The 25,534-nt window shown below is 53.8% G+C and overlaps 1 protein-coding gene across 1 annotated transcript in view; it reads right to left on the bottom strand.

Annotated features, from left to right (window-relative positions):
* The window catches only part of SLC37A2 (solute carrier family 37 member 2), a 28,251-nt gene extending 10,294 nt beyond the window's left edge, over positions 1 to 17,957 (bottom strand). The window contains exons 1-7 of the mRNA XM_075327366.1: positions 17,718 to 17,957; positions 12,719 to 12,800; positions 10,301 to 10,391; positions 4,948 to 5,026; positions 1,573 to 1,708; positions 452 to 528; positions 148 to 368 (exon numbers count right to left, since the gene is read on the bottom strand). Of these exons, the coding sequence (XP_075183481.1) occupies positions 148 to 368; positions 452 to 528; positions 1,573 to 1,708; positions 4,948 to 5,026; positions 10,301 to 10,391; positions 12,719 to 12,800; positions 17,718 to 17,776 (745 nt within the window). The 5' untranslated portion in view covers positions 17,777 to 17,957. The remainder of the gene's footprint in view (positions 1 to 147; positions 369 to 451; positions 529 to 1,572; positions 1,709 to 4,947; positions 5,027 to 10,300; positions 10,392 to 12,718; positions 12,801 to 17,717) is intronic.
* Positions 17,958 to 25,534: the final 7,577 nt, after the last annotated feature.

Here is a 25,534-nt window from a genome sequence, read left to right on the forward strand (position 1 = left end):
CATCCACACTAGAGGGGAACACTCAGGGGCGCAGTACCCTCCACACCCACACTAGAGGGGAACACTCAGGGCGCAGTACCTCACACCCACACTAGAGGGGAACACTCAGGGCGCAGGTACCCTCACACCCACACTAGAGGGGAACACTCAGGGCGCAGTACCCGCACACCCACACTAGAGGGCAGCATTTCAGGGACTTACATTCCACCAGGAAAAAGAAGCAGATTATTCCGAAGGATCCAATGATGATTCCGGGCACGATGAAGGAGAGACCCCAGGCTGTGGAGACGAACGCCCCCGCAATCAGTGACCCCAAGATATTCCCCACAGCGGTGTGAGAGTTCCAGATTCCCATGATGAATCCTCTCCTGTAACGAGGCAGATACTGAGGGTTGTAGTTGATGGATTCCTTCTCTACAGATTTCCACATAAATAAATAGAAGTTACTCACTTTCCTTTACCAAACCAATTTCCCATGCAGGCGACGACTGACGGCCAGCCCGTGGTCTGCGCCAATCCATTCAGTATCTGTAGAAATGGAACAAAAGTCACAAAAATACCGCGCTACAGGTTATAAATATGACGACACAGCAAGGAATAAAACTGATAACAGAGAAAAATAGCTGCAGTAGTGGAGTCCCGGAGAGGGAGAAGCAGAGGGGGCAGTAGCCCTGAGCGCAGAGGGGCCTCGCCTGGAGTGAATACTACCCTCATCTGTATCGGCGTGCGCAGCGGTGGAGCAGGGAGTCGTGATCTCCCCACATGGCCGCTCTCCGTCCTGTAAACTGCAAGTCGCTTTATACCTGCGCTCTACACAATTGCAGGCGACGCAGGGGCAGGGGTGCCAGAGCGGGGGGGGGGGGGAAGAGCGCCAGAGCGGGGGGGGGGGGGGGGGCAAGAGCGCCAGAGCGGGGGGGGGGCAAGGGCGCCAGAGCGGGGGGGGGGCAAGGGCGCCGGGGGGGGGGGCAAGAGCGCCAGAGCGGGGGAAAGAAGCGCCAGAGCAGGGGGCAAAAGTGCCAGAGCAGGGGGCAGAAGTGCCAGAGCAGGGGCAGAAGCGCCAGAGCAGGGCAGAAGCGCCAGAGCAGGGGCAGAAGCGCCAGAGCAGGGGCAGAAGCGCCAGAGTCCCAGCCTGGTGATGTGATCGCACCGCACAAACTCCGAAGACCCGTGTGGGCGTCAGCACTTTTACCGGTGAACTCGTCAGGATCCGGGATTGGGTGAGTACATGATGGTTTTAATTTTAAATACCATGTGTGGTGTGAGTGTGGGGGCATCAAAGTATGGGCGACCCTAATTCAGTGGGGGGGTTGGGGGGGCTACTGTGGAGGCCTCAAAAGTGTGGGGGCCATTATATAGAGTGGGAACTTTTCCTGTATTTAGTAAGGGGCACGCTGGTGGCATTATTATGAGGGGCAGGAAGAGGAGCACAGTTTTTCTGCCACACATCAGGTGCGATAATAGGGGCAGATACAGCCCCCCCCGAGCTGCGCCTCTAGTCTGCAGCACACAGGTATATAATATGCCATACATTATAACATGCGACCAGACACTAAACAAGGTCTACAGCCGTACCTGAAAGAGGATATAGTACCAGAGGGCATGAATATTCCAGTAATAGCCCAGACCTAGGAAGGCAGTGAAGACCCCACAAACCACCATACCGCCAGACAAGTAATAGCGCAAGGGGAGACGCTCACCAAAAATACCACTGAAAAGAAAAAGAAAAAACGACAATAATACATGAAGAATAGAGAAATCAAGAAAGCAGTATTATAGTAGTTATATTCTTGTGCATAGGGGACAGTATTATAGCAATTATATTCTTGTATATAGGAGCAGTATTATAGTAGTTATAGCCTTGTACATAGGGGCAGTATTATAGTAGTTATATTCTTGTACATAGGGGCAGTATTATAGTAATATTCTTGTACATAGGGGCAGTATTATAGCAGTTATATTCTTGTACATAGTGGCACTATTATAGTAGCTATATTCTTGTATATAGGAGCAGTATTATAGTAGTTATATTCTTGTATATAGGAGCAGTATTATAGTAGTTATATTCTTGTACATAGGAGCAGTATTATAGTAGTTATATTCTTGTACATAGGGGGCAGTATTATAGTAGTTATATTCTTGTACATAGGGGCAGTATTATAGTAATATTCTTGTACATAGGGGCAGTATTATAGCAGTTATATTCTTGTACATAGTGGCACTATTATAGTAGTTATATTCTTGTACATAGGAGCAGTATTATAGTAGTTATATTCTTGTATATAGGAGCAGTATTATAGCAGTTATATTCTTGTACATAGGGGCAGTATTATAGTAATATTCTTGTACATAGGGGCAGTATTATAGCAGTTATATTCTTGTACATAGGGGCAGTATTATAGTAATATTCTTGTACATAGGGGCAGTATTATAGCAGTTATATTCTTGTACATAGTGGCACTATTATAGTAGTTATATTCTTGTACATAGGAGCAGTATTATAGTAGTTATATTCTTGTATATAGGAGCAGTATTATAGCACTTATATTCTTGTACATAGGGGGCAGTATTATAGTAGTTATATTCTTGTACATAGGGGCAGTATTATAGTAGTTATATTCTTGTACATAGGGGCAGTATTATAGTAATATTCTTGTACATAGGGGCAGTATTATAGCAGTTATATTCTTGTACATAGTGGCACTATTATAGTAGTTATATTCTTGTACATAGGAGCAGTATTATAGTAGTTATATTCTTGTATATAGGAGCAGTATTATAGTAGTTATATTCTTGTACATAGGGGCAGTATTATAGTAATATTCTTGTACATAGGGGCAGTATTATAGCAGTTATATTCTTGTACATAGTGGCACTATTATAGTAGTTATATTCTTGTATATAGGAGCAGTATTATAGTAGTTATATTCTTGTATATAGGGGCAGTATTATAGCAGTTATATTCTTGTACATAGGGGCAGTATTATAGTAGTTATATTCTTGTACATAGGGGGCAGTATTATAGTAGTTATATTCTTGTACATAGGGGCAGTATTATAGTAGTTATATTCTTGTACATAGGGAGCAGTATTATAGTAGTTATATTCTTGTACATAGGGGTCAGTATTATAGTAGTTATATTCTTGTACATAGGGACCAATATTATAGTAGTTATATTCTTGTACATAGGGGCAGTATTATAGCAGTTATATTCTTGTACATAGGGGCAGTATTATAGTAGCTATATTCTTGTACATAGGGGCAGTATTATAGCAGTTATATTCTTGTACATAGTGGCAGTATTATAGTAGTTATATTCTTGTACATAGGGGGGCAGTATTATAGTTATATTCTTGTACATGGGGGGCAGTATTATAGCAGTTATATTCTTGTATATAGAGGGCAGTATTATAGTTATATTCTTGTACATAGGGGGCAGTATTATAGCAGTTATATTCTTGTATATAGAGGGCAGTATTATAGTAGTTATATTCTTGTACATAGGGGCAGTATTATAGTAGTTTTATTCTTGCATATAGAGGGCAGTATTATAGTAGTTATAGTCTTGTACATAGGGGGCAGTATTATAGTTATATTCTTGTACATAGGGGGCAGTATTATAGCAGTTATATTCTTGTATATAGAGGGCAGTATTATAGTTATATTCTTGTACATAGGGGGCAGTATTATAGCAGTTATATTCTTGTATATAGAGGGCAGTATTATAGTAGTTATATTCTTGTACATAGGGGCAGTATTATAGTAGTTTTATTCTTGTACATAGGGGGCAGTATTATAGTAGTTATATTCTTGTACATAGGGGCAGTATTATAGTAGTTTTATTCTTGTACATAGAGGGCAGTATTATAGTAGTTATATTCTTGTACATAGGGGCAGTATTATAGTAGTTTTATTCTTGTACATAGGGGGCAGTATTATAGTAGTTATATTCTTGTACATAGGGGCAGTATTATAGTAGTTTTATTCTTGTACATAGGGGGCAGTATTATAGTAGTTATATTCTTGTATATAGGGGCAGTATTATAGTAGTTATATTCCTGTACATAGGGGGCAGCATTATAGCAGTTATATTCCTGTACATAGGGGGCAGCATTATAGTAGTTATATTCCAGTACATAGGAGGCGGTATTATAGTGGTTACGGCATATTCCTGTCCATACAGTAGCACGGCTTTCGCTCCCGTCTTACTGATATTACTGTGACTACTTTTCAGATCTCGATCACGTAATGATCAGGACGTGTTTTTGCAGCTTCTCACATTTCCTGCTTTCAAAGGTCAATAATTGGAGCCAAACGTGGATTTAATTTGTTTATTTAACACTTGAGGAGATTTCAGAGGAATAAGTGAAGAATAAAGCCTGGTCTGTGATCGAGCGTCTGACGCTGTAATTTACAGAGAAATGAGCAGAGTTATTATTATAAACGATTCCTTGAAGGGAGAAGACGCCCGGCGAGTGACGAGCACAATAATGTATCGTCACAGAAAACAGCGGGTAATTACTCCGCCCATTTCTCATCAGTGGGGGGGGGGGGACGCCCTGGACCAGTTAAAGGGGCAGTAACCTCATTCTTGCATTTGAGGGCGGCGTAACAACATTGATGGTGTTGTCCGCTAATATATGTCTCACTCCCTCCTTTGTAGTCCTGGGGTGCAGAATAGACCAAAAACTACCCGATACCTCCTCTTATGTCGGCTCCTGTGCCCGCCTGGCGGTGCCCACACGGGGCCGGCTCTGCTTCACCCTCCTCGCACGTGCACCACTTTTGTTACTTTTCGTTACATTGTTGCAGTTTTTCTGTTTGTTATTTGGAGCTTTTGAATGGGGATGTGTTTTTAGAGCTTATGTTGGTGACAGACAGACGGCGGTGACGTCTGAACGCGTGACCGCTGCATTTATATCCCGCGTGGCCACGAGCCATCGGACTCACCTGATGAACATGCCAATGGCGTAAGCCACGAGGAAGGACGTGTCCAGGGAACCCAGGAGCGCTTTGTAATTGGACTGATCTAAGAAGGAAGAGGAAATGGTGCAGATTAATCCAGTGACTCATCCAGGGCCTCCTGCTTCATGAAGCTCATGCTGACACAGGGAAGCCTGGAGCGGTGAGGAATCAGCAATAGAGGTCAGGTTCTGACCCAATACTCCATATCCCCCTGTGCAAATATGAGGCTGAGGGTCCCGAGCCCTGCGCCAGGTCCATACTCAGAGCCCCAGCCTACGTCCCCCCATAAGTAGAGACCAGGGACCCCCGGGGTCTTCTCGGACATCCTCATGTGTGATCTATGTGGGTCGAGGGGTCAGAACAATAAAGGAAATCATTCTGAGGTGGAGGAAATCCTGACCGCAGCCGCAGCGATCATTTTCCAGGAGGAAGCGGCGGTCATGTGCCGGGAGCGAGGAGCTGAGCTCTTTTTTCCAGGGTAGAGTATTTCAGGAATGGAGCATTTTCCTATAAATAGCGGCAACAGAAGAGCAGAACTCGTCTCCGGAGCAGCGTTTCCTCAAAACTGCCCGCGAGACGAGCGATTTGTGCCAAAAATAGAAAGCGGGAAGCAGCGTGGCCACGATGACCGGGGCAGGTCCACTGGCCACACGAAGACCCCCAGAGCAGCGCTCCCAGACACCGAGAATCTGAGGTCAGGGCATCCCGACAAGCAGGCACAGGGTGTATAACCAGTCACAAGACCCCCAGAGCAGCGCTCCCAGACACCGAGAATCTGAGGTCAGGGCATCCCGACAAGCAGGCACAGGGTGTATAACCAGTCACAAGACCCCCAGAGCAGCGCTCCCAGACACCGAGAATCTGAGGTCAGGGCATCCCGACAAGCAGGCACAGGGTGTATAACCAGTCACAAGACCCCCAGAGCAGCGCTCCCAGACACCGAGAATCTGAGGTCAGGGCATCCCGACAAGCAGGCACAGGGTGTATAACCAGTCACAAGACCCCCAGAGCAGCGCTCCCAGACACCGAGAATCTGAGGTCAGGGCATCCCGACAAGCAGGCACAGGGTGTATAACCAGTCACAAGACCCCCAGAGCAGCGCTCCCAGACACCGAGAATCTGAGGTCAGGGCATCCCGACAAGCAGGCACAGGGTGTATAACCAGTCACAAGACCCCCAGAGCAGCGCTCCCAGACACCGAGAATCTGAGGTCAGGGCATCCCGACAAGCAGGCACAGGGTGTATAACCAGTCACAAGACCCCCAGAGCAGCGCTCCCAGACACCGAGAATCTGAGGTCAGGGCATCCCGACAAGCAGGCACAGGGTGTATAACCAGTCACAAGACCCCCAGAGCAGCGCTCCCAGACACCGAGAATCTGAGGCCGGAGCATCCCGACAAGCAGGCACAGGGTGTATAACCAGTCACAAGACCCCCAGAGCAGCGCTCCTCAATAACCAAGAATCTGAGGCCAGGGCAGGTCCTCCAGCAGAGGCACAGGGTGTATAACCAGTCACAAGACCCCCAGAGCAGCGCTCCTCAATAACCAAGAATCTGAGGCCAGGGCAGGTCCTCCAGCAGAGGCACAGGGTATATAACCAGACAAATGTAAGACCCCCAGAGCACCGCACCTCAGAAACCAAGAATCTGAGGCCGGAGCAGGTCCTCCAGCAGAGGCACAGGGTATATAACCAGACAAATGTAAGACCCCCAGAGCACCGCACCTCAGAAACCAAGAATCTGAGGCCGGAGCAGGTCCTCCCAACAAGCAAGCACAGGGCGTACAACCGGCCACAAGACCCCCCCCCCCCCCCAGAGCAGCGCTCCCAGAGATTCCTAGAAACTGAAAATCTGAGGCTGGAGCAGGTCCTCCTGATATACAGGCGCAGGGTGTATAACCAGCCACAAGATCCCCCAGAGCAGCGCTCCCCAGAAACAGAGAATCTGAGGCTGGGACATATCCTCCCAACATACAGGCGCGGGGTGTATAAGCAGCCACATGCAAGAACCCCCCACCAGAGCAGCGCTCCCCGAGCTTCCAAGACACCGAGAATCTGAGGCCACGGCAGGTCCTCTAGACATAGAGGCACGGGGTGTATAACCAGCCACATGTAAGACCCCCAGAGCAGCGCTCCCCGCACTTTTAAAACAACGAGAATCAGAGGCCAGGCATCAGAGGGCGATGTGGAGTACATGGGGCATATTTATAGGAGGTGTCCCGGGCATTGGTGTTATTAGTGCTCACCCCGCGCCAACTGCCCTCACCAACCGCGCCAACCGCCCTCACCCCGCGCCAGTTTTGTTCCAGCGGTTTAGACATCAATAGCTGAGCTGAGTTATTTACACAAGCTGCACACTGACACTGCACATTGTATACAAGCTGCGCACTGACACTGCACATTATATACAAGCTGCGCACTGACACTGTACATTGCATCACAGGGTCAGATCTGCAGCACTGTCCCAGGAGAAGATATAATAACATATTTACAGAAATGTCATGGGTGTACTCACTTTTGTAATTGTAACTTTACCTATATAGGTGTGTGTTTTTTCCCCTTACAATGTATCTAATCTTGACATTCTTGGCTACACAGGACCCTGGACTGATACAATGGTGATTGTGGGTAAATAGTGACTAAATAAACAGGACAGATTTGTTGATTGTGTAGAGTGGATTCCCCTGTAAAGCTGGTGTCACACACAGCGACAACGACGTCGCTGCTACGTCACCATTTTCTGTGACGTTGCAGCGACGTCCCGTCGCTGTCGCTGTGTGTGACATCCAGCAATGACCTGGCCCCTGCTGTGAGGTCGCCGGTCGTTGCTGAATGTCCAGCTTCATTTTTTGGTCGTCACTCTCCCGCTGTGAAGCGCACATCGCTGTGTGTGACAGCGAGAGAGCGACGAAATGAAGCGAGCAGGAGCCGGCGTCTGGCAGCTGCGGTAAGCTGTAACCAGCGTAAACATCGGGTAACCAAGGGAAGGCCTTTCCCTGGTTACCCGATATTTACCTTCATTACCAGCCTCCGCCGCTCTCACTGTCAGTGCCGGCTCCCTGCTCTCTGCACTGTGACATGTAGCTGCAGTACACATCGGGTTAATTAACCCGATGTGTACTGTACCTAGGAGAGCAAGGAGCCAGCGCTAAGCGCGGCTCCCTGCACATGTAGCGACGTTATGATCGCTGCTGCGTCGCTGTGTTTGACAGCTAAGCAGCGATCATAACAGCGACTTAAAAGGTCGCTGTTACGTCACAGAAAATGGTGACGTAACAGCGACGTCGTTGTCGCTTAGTGTGAACCCAGCTTAACAAACCCTAAGGCTATGTGTCCACGGTAGAATGTTGCTGCGGATTTTTCTGCATGAAAATCCGCGACTTTCGCGGCAAATCCGCACCTTTTTTTGCCGCAGATTTTTTTTTTTTTTCCCAATTCTAAAGCCAAAATCCGCACCAAAATCCGCAACAATAATTGACACGCTGCAGATTTTTCCGGATCAAAATCCGCGGCAAATCCGCCGCGGAAAAATCCGCAGCATGGACACAGCATTTCCAAAATGCCATAGAAATGGCTGGGAAGTGCCGCTGCTGCAGATCTTCGGAAAATCCGCGGTAAATCAGCGGCAAAATCCGCGCAAAATCCGCAGCGTGGGCACATAGCCTAAGGCTATGTGCACATGCTGCGGTTTTTTTGACGCTGCGTTCTTGGCCGCTAAAAACGAACAAAAACGCACCCGCGGCAAAAAACGCATGCGTTACTGCGATTTGGTGCGTTTTTGGCTGCATTTTTGCTCTCTGTGTTTTGCTGCGTTTTTCCAATGCATTGCATGGGAGGAAAACGCAGAAAAACGCAGGAAAGAATTGACAAGTCCATTTTTTTTTAAGCTCAAAAACGCAGCTTAAAAAAAAAAAAAAGAAAAAAAGTTGTGTGCGGACAGGAAAAATGAAAATTCAGACTTTGCTGGGGAAGCAAAGTCATGCAGTTTTGAGGCCAAAAAGGCACCCGAAAAACACGCAAAAACGCCGCGAGAAACGCACTGTGTGAACTTACCCTAAGGCTAGTTTCACACTTGCGTTGTTTTCCTTCAGTTGCAATCCGCTGTTTTGGAAAACAGCGGAATCCGTTAACGGATTCCACTACTTCCCATAGACTTGTATGGACGACGGATTGCGAGTGATGGACCTGCGTTGATTCCGCTGGCTGACGCTGCGTTGCTTCCGCCGGATGGAAGGAACGCAGCATGTAACGGTTTTTTGAGCAGCAGAATCCTTAGGATTTCGCTGCGCATGCTCTCTCTGGCTCCCTGCACCCGTAACCAGGGTACACATTGTGTTACTAAGCAAAGCGTTTTGCTTAGAAACCCAATATTTACCCTGGCTACGTGTGCATGGAGCCAGCGCTAAGCGGTGTATGATGGTAACCAAGGTAAATATCGGGTAACCAAGCAAAGTGCTTTGCTTAGTTACCCAATATTTACCCTGGCTATGTGTGCAGGGAGCCCGACACGTCCCCTCTCAGCTCCGCCCCCTCCGGTACTCCGCATGTACACACACATAACACACACACACCTGTCGTGTGTGTGTGTGTGTGTGTGTGTGTGTGTGTGTGTGTGTGTGTGTGTGTGTGTGTGTCATCCTCAGCGCCATGGCCCCGCTCGGCTCCACCCACCCCGCACTCCGCCCCCCACCCCCAGCACACATTCTTGGCGGCCGAACGATCAGCTGATCACCCGGCAGCCGGGTGATCAGCTGATCGCTCACAGGAGTCGGCGGCCGGGGTGATCAGCTGATCGCTCACAGGAGTCGGCGGCCGGGTGATCAGCTGATCGCTCACAGGAGTCGGCGGCCGGGTGATCAGCTGATCGCTCACAGGAGTCGGCGGCCCGGGTGATCAGCTGATCGCTCACAGGAGTCGGCGGCCGGGTGATCAGCTGATCGCTCACAGGAGTCGGCGGCCGGGTGATCAGCTGATCGCTCACAGGAGTCGGCGGCCGGGTGATCAGCTGATCGCTCACAGGAGTCGGCGGCCGGGTGATCAGCTGATCGCTCACAATAGTCTGCCGCCGGGTGATCAGCTGATCTTCACAATAGTCTGCCGCCGGGTGATCAGCTGATCTTCACAATAGTCTGCCGCCGGTAAAACTGTAAAGAGAAAGAAAAAAGCAGATTGCGTTATTTTGTACGGTCCGTTGCATCCGTCACACAACGCAATGCAACGGATGCCGTTCAACGCAAGTGTGAAACTAGCCTCAGCTGTGAGATCTTCCTGTTTTCAGTCTGTATAATGTTGGCTCTATGGCCTCCATAATTTTCTATCCGGCACCGTCCTTTTACTCACCGAACGGCGGCCAGCTGCACCACGTGGTGTCGTTCTCGGAGATGTTTGCGGGGGGGTTGGGGATCTCGGAGCAGTTTCGGTGCAGTTGACTCTGAAATCACAATATCACAATGAGAACGTTATCTGGAGTTTCCCACCCAATGGTATCACCCTCTAGAGAGCGATGACCAATATGGCCGCCCGGATCTGCTTAGATACATGCGATACGCCCCGAGCTCCTGGATAAGGATCTCAGGCTTTTATCCACCAGGTAAATCCCGGAGAACAGTAAATATTCGGAAAGATTAAATACGTTCTCTCAATGCCAGGAAAATGCCAACAAGAGGCGGAGGAGAGGGCAGAGGCGGGTGGCAGGAGAGGGCAGAGGCGGAGGAGAGGGCAGAGGCGGGTGGCAAAAGAGGGCAGAGGCGAGGGCAGAGGCGGGTGGCAAAAGAGGGCAGAGGCGGAGGAGAGGGCAGAGGCGGGTGGCAAAAGAGGGCAGAGGCGGAGGAGAGGGCAGAGGCGGAGGGGAGGGCAGAGGCGGGTGGAGAAGAGAGGGCAGAGGCGGGTGGCAAAAGAGGGCAGAGGCGGAGGGGAGGGCAGAGGCGGAGGGGAGGGCAGAGGCGGAGGGCAGAGGCGGAGGGGAGGGCAGAGGCGGAGGGGAGGGCAGAGGCGGAGGGGAGGGCAGAGGCGGAGGGGAGGGCAGAGGCGGAGGGGAGGGCAGAGGCGGAGGGGAGGGCAGAGGCGGAGGGGAGGGCAGAGGCGGAGGGGAGGGCAGAGGCGGAGGGGAGGGCAGAGGCGGAGGGGAGGGCAGAGGCGGAGGGGAGGGCAGAGGCGGAGGGGAGGGCAGAGGCGGAGGGGAGGGCAGAGGCGGAGGGGAGGGCAGAGGCGGAGGGGAGGGCAGAGGCGGAGGGGAGGGCAGAGGCGGAGGGGAGGGCAGAGGCGGAGGGCAGAGGCGGAGGGGAGGGCAGAGGCGGAGGGGAGGGCAGAGGCGGAGGGGAGGGCAGAGGCGGAGGGGAGGGCAGAGGCGGAGGGGAGGGCAGAGGCGGAGGGCAGAGGCGGAGGGGAGGGCAGAGGCGGAGGGGAGGGCAGAGGCGGAGGGGAGGGCAGAGGCGGAGGGGAGGGCAGAGGCGGAGGGGAGGGCAGAGGCGGAGGGGAGGGCAGAGGCGGAGGGGAGGGCAGAGGCGGAGGGGAGGGCAGAGGCGGAGGGGAGGGCAGAGGCGGAGGGGAGGGCAGAGGCGGAGGGGAGGGCAGAGGCGGAGGGGAGGGCAGAGGCGGAGGGGAGGGCAGAGGCGGGTGGCAGGAGAGGGCAGAGGCGGGTGGCAGGAGAGGGCAGAGGCGGGTGGCAGGAGAGGGCAGAGGCGGAGGAGAGGAGAGGGCAGAGGCGGAGGAGAGGAGAGGGCAGAGGCGAGTGCAGAGGGGGATAGGAGGCGAGGGCAGAGGCGGATGGCAGGAGAGGGCAGAGGCGGGTGGCAGGAGAGGGCAAAGGCGGGTGGCAGGAGAGGGCAGAGGCGGGTGGCAGGAGAGGGCAGAGGCGGGTGGCAGGAGAGGGCAGAGGCGGGTGGCAGGAGAGGGCAGAGGCGGGTGGCAGGAGAGGGCAGAGGCGGGTGGCAGGAGAGGGCAGAGGCGGGTGGCAGGAGAGGGCAGAGGCGGGTGGCAGGAGAGGGCAGAGGCGGGTGGCAGGAGAGGGCAGAGGCGGGTGGCAGGAGAGGGCAGAGGCGGGTGGCAGGAGAGGGCAGAGGCGGGTGGCAGGAGAGGGCAGAGGCGGGTGGCAGGAGAGGGCAGAGGCAGGTGGCAGGAGAGGGCAGAGGCAGGTGGAGGAGATGGCAGAGGCAGGTGGCAGGAGAGGGCAGAGGCAGGTGGAGGAGATGGCAGAGGCAGGTGGCAGGAGAGGGCAGAGGCAGGTGGCAGGAGAGGGCAGAGGCAGGTGGAGGAGATGGCAGAGGCAGGTGGAGGAGATGGCAGAGGCGGGTGGCATTTGCTTTCTATGGTCGCGTTCTCGTCCCGTGGCCTCAGTATATGGAGCGCATTGGAGGCGACATTAAACAAATAATCCACGAGGAGATGCGGATCAATAGCTCTATGTGATGCGGCACAGTCTGTGAAGGCGGCCAGTCACTGCCGGCAGAGCGTGCATGTACAGTAAATAGGGAGAGGGCAAAATGCCACTGCCAGCCCCCCCCTGCCCCCTCCCTCCACATGTCTACAGTGGAGGGTAATCTACCATAGGGATAAAAGGATCAGGCATGTTCAACTCCAACATGCCCAATCTTTTATTCCTGATATTCCCATACACATTAGATGGCCGGTTCTGCAGAAATTAGGGAGTTTGGCCAAAGTTCATCTAATATGTAACGCTGAACAAAAGACTGAACACCCCCGCCCTCAAATTGAGGCTATAGCACCCATCCCCCAACCAGAACATAGAGCAGCGCTCACCTTCACCACACTGATCGGCTTCCTGGAGAGGTGATAACTGGTGTAAAATAAGAAGGTCAAGACGATGATGGAGCCGCGATACCTGGAGGAGAGAAAGGGAACAATCATTGTCCAACTTCCCAACAACACTAAAAAGTCATTATGACATTGCCCTGTACCCCGACTATTGGTGTCATCAATCTGTACCCCCAGTGTCTGCGCCCTGTACCCCCCCAGCGTCTGCGTCAGTGCCCTGTACCCCCCAGCGTCAGCGCCCCGTACCCCCCAGTGTCGGCGTCAGCGCCCCGTACCCCCCCAGCGTCGGCGTCAGCGCCCCGTACCCTCCCAGCGTCGGCGTCAGCGCCCCGTACCCCCCCAGCGTCGGCGTCAGCGCCCCGTACCCCCCCAGCGTCGGCGTCAGCGCCCCGTACCCCCCCAGCGTCGGCGTCAGCGCCCCGTACCCCCCCAGCGTCGGCGTCAGCGCCCCATACCCCCCCAGTATTGGAGTCCGTGCCCCGTACCCCCCAGTGTCAGCATCAGTGCCCCGTACCCCCCAGTGTCGCAGTCAGCGCCCCGTACCCCCCCACAGTGTCGGCGTCAGCGCCCCGTTCCTCCCAGTATTGGAGTCTGTGCCCCGTACCCCCCAGTGTCGCAGTCAGCGCCCCGTACCCCCCCACAGTGTCGGCGTCAGCGCCCCGTTCCTCCCAGTATTGGAGTCTGTGCCCCGTACCCCCCAGTGTCGCAGTCAGCGCCCCGTACCCCCCAGTGTCGCAGTCAGCGCCCCGTACCCCCCCCAGCGTCGGCGTCAGCGCCCCGTACCCCCCCCCAGCGTCGGCGTCAGCGCCCCGTAGCCCCCCCAGCGTCGGCGTCAGCGCCCCGTAACCCCCCAGCGTCGGCGTCAGCACCCCGTAACCCCCCAGCATCGCAGTCAGCGTCCCGTACCCCCCCAGCGTCGCAGTCAGCGCCCCGTACCCCCCCAGCGTCGCAGTCAGCGCCCCGTACCCCCCAGCGTCGCAGTCAGCGCCCCGTACCCCCCCCAGCGTCGCAGTCAGCGCCCCGTACCCCCCCAGCGTCGCAGTCAGCGCCCCGTACCCCCCCAGCGTCGCAGTCAGCGCCCCGTACCCCCCCAGCGTCGCAGTCAGCGCCCCGTACCCCCCCAGTGTCGCAGTCAGCGCCCCGTACCCCCCCAGCGTCTGCGTCAGCGCCCCGTACCCCTTGACACTTAACAAGTCTCATTGCAGATGAAGGTGACAGATTGCTTCCAATGCGGAGCGCGGAGTCACATGAGGTGATGAGGAAATCTGCTCCAGATGCGGCATCTACACCACAAACCACGAGCGGAGGATTCATCGTGGTGGGAACATGTGCCGCTCGGTGCCCGAATGAAGGGTAGATTCTTTCCACCCTAGAACTTCTCCCAAATTACACAGCAGATTATCTATTCCGAGTGCCATCCGCTCCTTGTGCAGCTCCTGTCTGACATTACAGACTTCTCTATTTGCTGTGCAGTTGAATGCAATCTATTACTATCTGTTATCAGCCACTGGAGGCTGCAGCAGTTGTGTAAGGGTGGGGTCACACATAGCGACGCAGCAGCGATCACGACCAGCGATCTGACCTTATCAGGATCGCTGCTGCGTCGTTACATGGTCGCTGGTGAGCTGTCAAACAGGCAGATCTCACCAGCCCCCAGCGACACGTGGAAGCGTAACTAAGGTAAATATAGGGTAACCAAGGAAAGCACTTCTCTTGGTTACCCGATATTTACCTTAGTTACTAGCGTCCGCCGCTCTCACGCTGCCAGTGCCGGCTCCTGCTCCCTGCACTCCTAGCCAGGAGTACACATCGGGTTAATTACCCGATGTGTAGTCTGGCTATGTGTGCAGGGAGCAGGGACCGGCACTGATAGCGTGAGAGCGGCGGACGCTAGTAACTAAGGTAAATATCGGGTAACCAAGGAAAGGGCTTCTTGGTTACCCGATGTTTACGCTGGTTACAGCTTACCGCAGCTGTCAGACGCCGGCTCCTGCTCCCTGCTCACTTCATTTCGTCGCTGTCACACACAGCGATGTGCGCTTCACAGCAGGAGAGCAACGTCCAAAAAATGAAGCTGGACATTCAGCAACGACCGACGACCTCACAGCAGGGGCCAGGTCGTTGCTGGATGTCACACACAGCGACAGCGACCGGATGTCGCTGCTACGTCACAGAAAATGGTGACGTAACAGCGACATCGTTGTCGTCGTCGTCGCTGTGTGTGACACCAGCTTAAGTGTCAGATATTGAAGACCCGGCCGTGATCCCTGCGTTTTATCTCCAGTGCAGAGACATTTCCTTCCATTTGTCCCCGGTGTCGGTGGCTCCTCGTATAATGCTCCGGACTGTTATATTTTGCATTTTTCCTGCTGCAGCTTTTGTAAATTCTTGTTTTCTGCAGTTTGCTAAACGCAGAAACTGAAAAAAAAAATCCCCAAATCCTGTTACCAGGCGCAGAGCAGATGGCAGCACTTTGCTGACACAGATCAGGGATTGTGGCTTTTGCATGAGAAAAGAGGAATAGCCGTCGCCGTGCAGTTTCTAGATGTTGTAATATATGTATGGAGCGATGCGCTGCGTAATGAGGAGTCCTCCACGCTGAGCGGCTGCGAGGAGCGACTGCGAGGAGCGCGGGGCGGCTGCGAGGAACGCAGAGAAGCACGGGGCGGCTGCGAGGGGCGCAGAGGAGCGCGGGGCGGCTGCGAGGGGCGCAGAGAAGCGGCTGCGAGGAGCGCAGAGAAGCGCGGGGCGGCTGCGAGGAGCGCAGAGAAGCGCGGGGCGGCTGCGAGGAGCGCAGAGAAGCGCGGGGCGGCTGCGAGGAGCGCAGAGAAGCGCGGGGCGGCTGCGAGGAGCGCAGAGAAGCGCGGGGAGGCTGCGAGGAGCGCAGAGAAGCGCGGGAAGGCTGCGAGGAGCGCAGAGAAGCGCGGGGAGGCTGCGAGGAGCGCAGAGAAGCGCGGGGAGGCTGCGAGGAGCGCAGAGAAGCGCGGGGAGGCTGCGAGGAGCGCAGAGAAGCGCGGGGAGGCTGCGAGGAGCGCAGAGAAGCGCGGGGCGGCTGCGAGGAGCGCAGAGAAGCGCGGGGCGGCTGCGAGGAGCGCAGAGAAGTGCGGGGCGGCTGCGAGGAGTGCTGAGCACTGGGGCAGCCGTCAGTAAATTTACTAACAGTCAGCGAGCAGCATCACAAGGTGTAGTAATACAGGGGTCATTTGCTGTAAGACGCTCGCTCCACCGCAGCAAGTAGAGGTTTTACCACAGACGTGACCTCAGCTTTTGCCGAATTGTCAGAGAAGAAAAGTTGCTCCCTGTGAAGAATAATGGGAGTTGTAGCGCAAGAGATTTTCATGCAGCTGTCAGTTACTTTGTCACCCAGGTATATGGAATCCTATTAGATTGTAAGCTCTTGTGGTGCTGAATAGAGCCAGCAAAGAGGAGCAATATGCAAAACAAGCGGATGGACGACAGGTGTGGGAAAAAAGTAGGAAACGCGGCCAATTTTTGTGGTGAATTCATTATCTGCGAACTTTGTCTACAACACGGCAGCGCCAAATATATAAGCCGATAAACTGCGGGCGACACGCCGATAAAGTGGTCAGAAAATTAAATATAAAGGGGTTACCCCAAAAATGACATTTACACCTGTGCATAGAGAACACGAGGATATCGCTTCGCAGGACCCCAACATCACAAGAAGGATCCGAGCCCCAATTCTATGAGCTGCGGCTGCAGATATTGGCGCATGCGAGATTTTACCCCTCTACATCCGGTGCCATCACCCGGGACAGAAGTGTATGCCAGTGACCACCGTCCCTGCACGAAACTGCGCATCTCTGCGAGCAATGGGGCAAACCTGTTATGTGAATATAACCAAAGGGCGAAATCAGCGCAAAGCCACAAAGATGTAACGGGAGGATTGTGCCGCAGATTTGCCCGTTTTCAGCAGCAGAAACTCTGCTTCTCTGGTGTCACCCCGCGCACGTGGAGGAGGCTTTAGGCTATGTGCGCACGCTGCGTTTTTACGCATTTTTTGGGTGCAGTTTTAGTCTCAAAACTGCTTGAATTTCCTTCCCCAGCAAAGTCTATGAGATTTTATTTTACTCTCCGCACAATGCAGTTTTTTGGCTGCGTCTTTGTGGTGACCACATAACTGCAGCAGGCCAATTCTTTTTGCGTTTTTCACCCATTGAATGTATTGGACAAAAAATGCAGCAAAAAAAAAAAAAAAGCATCAAAAATGTACAAAAACGCATGCTTTTTTTTTTATGCGTTTATTCTGTGGGTGCGTTTTTTGGGGCCAAAAACGCATCTTTGTGCTCAGAAAAAAACGCAGTGTGCGCACATAGCCTTACTGATTGCAGCCACAGATATTGGAAGTTTTCGTCTATTCTCAGACCGGATCTGATGACAATCTCCCATCGTATTCTGTGGGCAATGAAAACAATGACCCGGTGGCTCAGATTCCAGCCGCCCAATTCTTTCCGTTCGGACCGGACATAAGCGGCGCGGTGGGTAGGACCACCACTGATCCTCTGGTAAACAATGCGGAGCGGAGTGCACATTTTGTAGGATATGAGAATTCATGGATATTGTCCCCCCAATTTTGTCCCTGCAGACCTCTTGTGATTTGGGGTCAACCATCTACCTTTAGAGACTCTTTATAGAAAAGTTATAACCCCAAAATTAATAAGCAATAGCGAGCGGTGCTGATGTGGCCACGCAAAGCGAAGGTCGCCCACCCATCCTGTGCCCCGGCGGTGCACACCGGACCCCGCAGAGCGAAGGTCGCCCACCCATCCTGTCCCCCGGCGGTGCACACCGGACCCCGCAGAGCGAAGGTCGCCCACCCATCCTGTCCCCCGGCTGTGCACACCGGACCCCACAGAGCACAGGTCGGCCACCCATCCCGTACCCCGGCTGTGCACATCGGACCCCGCAGAGCAAAGGTCGCCCACCCATCCTGTCCCCCGGTGGTGCACACAGGACCCCTTACCAGCTATCTCTGGACACCACACGCAGCAGCCTGATGGCCGGAGCCAGGGAGGATCTCATGGTCTCTGTAGGGCGAGCGTCCTTCTGATGTGGGGGTCCCGGGAGGTTAGAGGGGTGCGGACTGATGTGCCAGGCTCCTGGATGCAGGATCACATGTCTCGGCTGCTCTCCTCCGTTATATACTGGAGCTTCCCCCTCCCAGATCCTCAGCACAATGAATGAGAATTAGTGCACAGCATGTGATCCCAGCAGTCATGTGACTCGAGGGCGGAGCCTGGCACAGGGACTACCCCCTCCCCCCCAAATACTCCCCAGACATAAAATGATACATGGATGTTGCAACAATGTGACAAGTTATGAGGAATTGGACACAATGTGTCAGACGTCCGGGATCCCGTCCACCCAAGAGAGAAACGCCAAAATCACCACAACTCCATCCCCAGATATTGGCGCTTTCCTATAGATCAGGTCCAGTCCCCACCATATCCCGGCCGCCACTTGGATCGGTTACCGATCGGAGGAAACGTCTCCCAGGTCCGTGACCTTAAAATCCATCAGCCCCTGAGATCATCAGTAACCACAAAATCCATGACCCCTGGATCGGTGACCCCCAAATCTGTGACCCCCACTAAATACAATATTAGCGAAAATGCCCCATCAGGACCTCCGCTTGTGCCGGACACTTCATACAACAGACCCAGGTGGTCTTGGACAGACTAATATTGGGGTCTGTCCATGTGCGATAGATTTGAAGGAGGCTGAGTACAGCAATAAGGGGCGAGTGACGTGATCCCCCCGTCATCTGCCAGAAATAAACTCAGTAAACACTATACAGCACCATGACCCTGGGCACACCATCACCAGGAGCTACTGGTGCCCGCACACCTCCGCTGCACCATGACTAGAAGCTGGGGCACACCATCACCAGGAGTCACCAGTGCCTGCACACCTCCGCTGCTGCACCATGACCCTGGGCACACCATCACCAGGAGACACCGATGCCCGCACACCTCCGCTGCTGCACCATGACCCTGGGCACACCATCACCAGGAGCCACCGATGCCCGCACACCTCCGCTGCTGCACCATGACCCTGGGCACACCATAACCAGGAGCCAGCAGTGCCTGCACACCTCCGCTGCTGCACCATGACCCTGGGCACACCATCACCAGGAGCCACCGATGCCCGCACACCTCCGCTGCTGCACCATGACCCTGGGCACACCATAACCAGGAGCCAGCAGTGCCTGCACAACTCCGCTGCTGCACCATGACCCTGGGCACACCATCACCAGGAGCCACCGATGCCTGCACACCTCCGCTGCTGCACCATGACCCTGGGCACACCATCACCAGGAGCCACCGATGCCTGCACACCTCCGCTGCTGCACCATGACCCTGGGCACACCATAACCAGGAGCCAGCAATGCCTGCACACCTCGACTGCTGCACCATGACCCTGGGCACACCATAACCAGGAGCCACCGATGCCTGCACACCTCGACTGCTGCACCATGACCCTGGGCACACCATCACCAGGAGCCACCGATGCCTGCACACCTCTGCTGCTGCACCATGACCCTGGGCACACCATCACCAGGAGCCACCGATGCCCGCACACCTCTGCTGCTGCACCATGACCCTGGGCACACCATCACCAGGAGCCACCGATGCCTGCACACCTCTGCTGCTGCACCATGACTAGAGGCTGGGGCACAACATCACCAGGAGCCACCGATGCCTGCACACCTCTGCTGCTGCACCATGACTAGAGGCTGGGGCACAACATCACCAGGAGCCACCTATGCCCGCTCACCTCTGTTGCTTCACTATGACATTGAGTCCACCATCCCCAGGCGCCAGTGATGCCTGCATACCTGCGCTGCTGCCCCATGACCCTTTTTTTTTGGCTATGGAGAGTTGGACCTGGGGCAGCTTTTATCTCTTCCTGGCCCTTTGGCTGCCGCCTCTTTGTTTCTGAACTGCCACAATCAGCCTCACAACAGAGCCAACAACAAACTTGCACTGGGGTCCGGGCAGGAGGGTCCGGCCTTACTCTAATGTAAACAAAATTCGGCCTCTCTCCCTCACCCACCACTCCACCCCCCCACCCAATTTCCATTACACCTATGTCCTATCCATAGGCCCACCCCCCATTGTTTCTCTACCCCTCCTGTAGACGACCTGGCACCTGCAGACTCTGCCTCAGGCCCCTCTATTACACCTCTCTCCGGGGGGCCACATGGTTCTCTTTAGGGTCCATTGTGCGCACATCACACACTCCTCACAAGAACCAAAACCCAAAAGAGAAAGGGGATGACTAATGGAAATACAGATGCCAGAGGTTCCAGTGCCTGCTGGGACTTGTACTCCCCCGGAGGACTGGAGAGGTGACACTAGCTCAGGAAATTTCCATTATAATCAGCCATCTGGCCATAGGTGGCCCCGATATACTGCGACCTTCAGGTCCCATTTACAAAAAAAAAAAAAAAAAAAATGAATATCATATCAACTGAAGGAGTTTTTTTCCTTGTACATTTTTAAAAGCAGGAGGGGCGGGGTGGGGGGGGGGGGGTCACATTTAAAGGAAAAGTGCATGAAATTGTGAACAATATGGATGGAAATGGTCGTAATCTCAAACACCACTGGCCCAGCTCACATTTCTGGTGCAAAGCTGCTTCAAACATCAGTTTTTTTGTGCGACTGCTTATCCAGGAGCAGCTGTGGCCGAGCACCCGACAAATGGATCAGAACTTGTGGGACTCTTGTGTACGAGGTGCAGTCCCGTCCCAGCCGGCCCGTCCAGTCCTCACTGCCTCTGGAGCGTCTACTCCCCGGCTCCCTCTAGTGGACACAATGCCAGTCCCCAAGTATAGACACAAGGCACTCCCAAAATTCTTGATGCTGTGATTTTATTTATCAGTGGCTGTGCATAAATAACGTTTTCGGTCACAGAAGACCTTCATCAGTTGCACATGGGGAGACTGGCTGGTGCTCGTGTCACAGCGCGGTATCCACCGCTGCATGGGGGCCCCCATGCAGCGGTGGATACCGCGCTGTGACACGAGCACCAGCCAGTCTCCCCATGTGCAACTGATGAAGGTCTTCTGTGACCGAAAACGTTATTTATGCACATCCACTGATAAATAAAATCACAGCATCAAGAATTTTGGGAGTGCCTTGTGTCTATACTTAGTTTCTTGGCTTTGGAACCTACTAAGTGCACCCCTTTTCATCTACACAATAATTCTCCATTTCAAGGAAGTGCCATTTGTTATATTCACAATGCCAGTCCCGTCCCGGCGGCGCACAGTCCTCCCTGCATCTGGTGCGTCTACTCCCCGGCTCCCTCTAGTGGACACAATGCCAGTCCCGTCCCGGCGGCGCACAGTCCTCACTGCCTCTGATGAGTCTACTACCTGACTCCCTCCAGTGGACACAATGCCAGTCCTGTCCTGGCCGGCACACAGTCCTCACTGCGTCTGATGAGTCTACTACCTGATTCCCTCCAGTGGACACAATGCCAGTCCTGTCCTGGCCGGCACACAGTCCTCACTGCGTCTGGTGCGTCCACACCCCGGCTCCCTCTAGTGGGCACAATGCCAGTCCTGTTCTGGCCGGCACACAGTCCTCACAGCCTCTGATGCGTCTACTACCCGACTCCCTCTAGTGGACACAATGCCAGTCCCGTTCCGGCCCCCGGAGCACAGTCCTCATCATTGCCTCTGATGCGTCTGCTCCCCGCCTCCCTCTAGTGGACACAATGCCAGTCCCGTCCCAGCCAGGGAACAGTCCTCACTAGCTCTGGTGTGTCTACAATGTATGTAAAGCGCTGTGGAATTAATAGCGCTATATAAATGAATAAAATTATTATTATTATTATTACTCCCCAGCTCCCTCTGGTGGACACAATGTCAGACCCCTCTTGGCCCCCCGGCGCACAGTCCTCACTAGCTCTGCAACGTCTACTCCCCGGCTCCCTCTAGTGGGCGCAATGTCAGTTTTGATAAAATCAGGGGTAAAGTTTATATATTCCGATGGGGAAGGAAGAATGAGAAAAAAAACAAAACAGTAAATACCAGACGTTTTCATCTTTGCTGTATGATAGGGGGGGGGGGGACCCCGAGGGGACAGTCACCTCGAATTTGTCAGGACCCGTTCACTCAGGGTGTGAAGTCGTTTTACAATCGCCCTCATCTGTCGGATCGTCTGTTCGGTGGTGGATGGAGAGGGGCCGAAGAACCAGAAGTTAACACTGCAGCTTTATCTTGTCACCCCAATATTATGAACATCGCGCGAACCTGTGCAGGAACCAGATGTGTGAATGGACCCGAGGTGGCCACAGACAAGGCTTCATCATGTGCAGCACCTGTGCCTCTGGCGGCCGCCCGGCTTGTGCGGCATTACTATAAGCCCCTGTATGACTCTGATTTCATATAAAAGTTCTTCCTATATTAAATGTCGTCCAGACATGGAGGGGGGGGGGGGGAATGCACAGAGAAGAATAACTCTGACACATGATGGGCTGGTCCCTGTGCGGCTCTGCCCGACCCTGTGCGGCTGTGTTAGACCCTGTGCGGCTCTGCCCGACCCTGTGCGGCTCCGCCATCTGAGCCCATTAACACGGCTTTCTCTGATCCCTTTACTTGTAGGGATGAACCGCTCCTGCCCATGTACAGCTCCGCAGTACGGTGTTCTCATGAGTAATGCAACCCTATACAGTTTGTTACATCCCCATATCATGGTCAGCGCCTGCCGTGTTCAGTGATTGGATCTCTCAGCTCGGGCACCATTTCTGGGATGATGACAACTTCCCTGAATTCCATCCTGCACGAGGTGGCGGCCATTACCGGCGGTGTACTGCAGAAATAGCTAACCGCACACTACCGGCATACAGGAGGCCATTACCGGTGGTGCACTACAGAAATTGCTAACCACACACTACCGGCATACTCGAGGCCATTACTGGCGGTGCACTGCAGAAATAGCTAACCACACACTACCGGCATACAGGAGGCCATTACTGGCGGTGCACTGCAGAAATAGCTAACCACACACTACCGGCATACAGGAGGCCATTACCGGCGGTGCCCTCTGTGCTCACATCGCACTTACACATATAGGTCATAGTATAACCCCAATGTGCCCCGTCCCTGCACTTATTTCTGACCCCCCCCCCTCCGTCCCTGCACAAGTCACCTGCACGGTTTCTGCACACGAGCTTATGACAGCGGCAATAATCCCGGGCGGCTGTTATTGTTTTTATGCATTTAATAAAATGTTATGAGTGCTATTTAATTATTATATTGGTTTAATGAGCGGCCTTCATGGACTGGGGCCGATCCCTGGCCGGGAGCGATGCAAACAATCCCCGCTGGTTATGTAACAAGAACACGGTGTAAAATCCTCCGCAATTAAGCCGCGTTCCCACAATAGTGCGTGGTCAGTATTTTACGTCAGTAGTGGAAGCCAAAACCAGGAGTGGATCAAGAACGCAGACGTGGGGCCGCGATTGTATTAGGCCCTGTGCGCACACTGCGTGTTTTGCCGCGGTTTTTGCTCATAACCTTCCTGAAGTCCTTCCCCAGCAAAATCTATGGGAAATCTGAAATGCTGGCCGCACAATGCATTTTTTTTTCCCTATAGGTTTTGCTGCAGAATTTCTGCAGCAAAGAAGAAGTAGCATGTCACTTCTTTTCCGCAGGTAGCTGCGGTTTTGCCATTAAATGGTTAAAAACTGCAGGGAACAACCCGCGGAAAAACCGCACCAAACAGCGGTAAAGCCGCATGCGGATTTCGGGTGCGTTTTTTGCCGGAGGGTGCAGATTTTTCTTAAAAACAAATTTCCCAGTGCGCAGACCCTCAGAGTTTTCTCAGATTAATACTGATGTGAAATACTGAGCACATTCTGACGGTGTGAACGCGGCCTGACATCACTCACCTGCATGGAGGAGACGGACCGCGAGCTGGAGACACTGAAAAACACAAAGGACACCGGATTAGGAAAGAGCGGGGGAGGGGGGGGGGTACCGGGATCATCGGGGCCAGGCTCAGATTAGTAACAATTTACAGATAGGAATCTATAGCCCTGCTACCTTCACTTCTTCACTGAAACCCCCCCCTCCGGTGACATCGTCCTGTTCCCGCAGAGTCCTGTGTTATCCCCTAATCTGTGGAGCCAGTACTGATCACTGAGGGTCCGAGCACTGGGACCCCCTAATGTGAAGCATGCACACCTCCGCTCCGGTCACTATCTACGGTGCAGCCGGACGGTGCTGCGCTCCATGGAGGATGCGGATCTGACCATACTCACTCTGCCGAGCCCCATTCTTCAGATCAGAGATGGGGTCCCAGCGGTCAGACCCCCAGCAATCAGTACATTATACTTTACCCTGTGTATAGGGGAGAACATTCTTGGCACAATCCCTGCAATAATCAGTTCAGTGTATGGGCAGTAATGGGGCCGGATGGATTTGCGGCTGCTGGATGTGACATCGAGGCTCCTGGTCACTGACAGCAAGCAGAGATCCTGACAGGACGAATATTACAACCTGCAGAGGAGTTACTCGCAGGGATTATAAAGGCAGGTTATAAAAGGGGTCTCCTACCTGTTAATGTCTATATTCTGGGCACCCGCTGGAGATGTGACTCCGGTGCCGGACCTCCGGGGTGACCCGCTATGTAAACTAGCAGCTCTGAATATTACCCATAATTAGAAGCCCAAGGCCAAGATTTCATGAGGGGGGGGGGGGATTGAGTCTTCCTGTGCTTGGTTTCAGTAATGCTGCGTTCACACGGTGCAGCCCCCAATTGATGACTCTGCAGCCACTGACTACTACAAAGCCACAGGCACACTGTGCCGCCACCCGGAGCCCGACACCGCGGCGCATCATGGTCCTGCTCAATGCATGCGATTGGAGACAACGTTACGGTGCGACCGCAGCTCCTCAGCAGTATCGGCCCTTTTATTTCCCATTTTACTCTGGATCAGCAGAAGTAAAATCCACAACACAAAGTAACTTGGAGAACAATGGTGCACATTTCCCCGCGGACTCAACCGTGGCCGCCCCTGCCTGGTTAACCGTGGACTCCACCGTGGCCGCCCCTGCCTGGGTAACCGTGGACTCCACCATGGCTGCCCCTGCCTGGGTAACCGTGGACTCCACCGTGGCCGCCCCTGCCTAGTTAACCGTGGACTCCACCATGGCTGCCCCTACCTGGTTAACCGTGGGCTCCACCATGGCTCCCCCTGCCTGGATAACCGTGGACACGACCGTGGCCGCCCCTGCCTGGATAACCGTGGACACCACTGTGGCCGCCCCTGCCTGGTTAACCGTGGACTCCACCGTGGCTGCGCGGCTAACGGTAAGCGATTTCCTACATAACGGTGCAGCCAGGAATTGTAATTTACGTCTGCCCCCTAGTGGGGAGATGGAGCAGCGCACCGCACAGCTGCAGACACTGGAAGACGAGGAGAGACCGAGCCATCACCCGACAGGTGGCTTATTCTGCACCGGACGCATCTGATGCCGAAATCCCCGCACTATTGGGGTAATTATCAATACAGAAGCTTGTAACCGATCTGATCACAGAAGGGACATGTGGCCCTAGAGCAGTGGCTGCCGTTCTGTCCCGTGCACTGGATGTGCTCGTAGGTTTCCTCTTGTGCCTCATGTATTTGCTCATATGAAGGCATTATTTGCGGCCCGGCTCCCTCATCACTCGGCCGCTGGTATCGGCAGACATTATTCCAGGGTGTCATTACAGACGCCATCGTCACCATCACCGGCACTCGGGAACAGACGCTGGTGACCCGAAA

This window comes from Anomaloglossus baeobatrachus, chromosome 11 (assembly GCF_048569485.1).
Source record: "Anomaloglossus baeobatrachus isolate aAnoBae1 chromosome 11, aAnoBae1.hap1, whole genome shotgun sequence".
In the NCBI taxonomy this organism is placed as follows: domain Eukaryota; kingdom Metazoa; phylum Chordata; class Amphibia; order Anura; family Aromobatidae; genus Anomaloglossus; species Anomaloglossus baeobatrachus.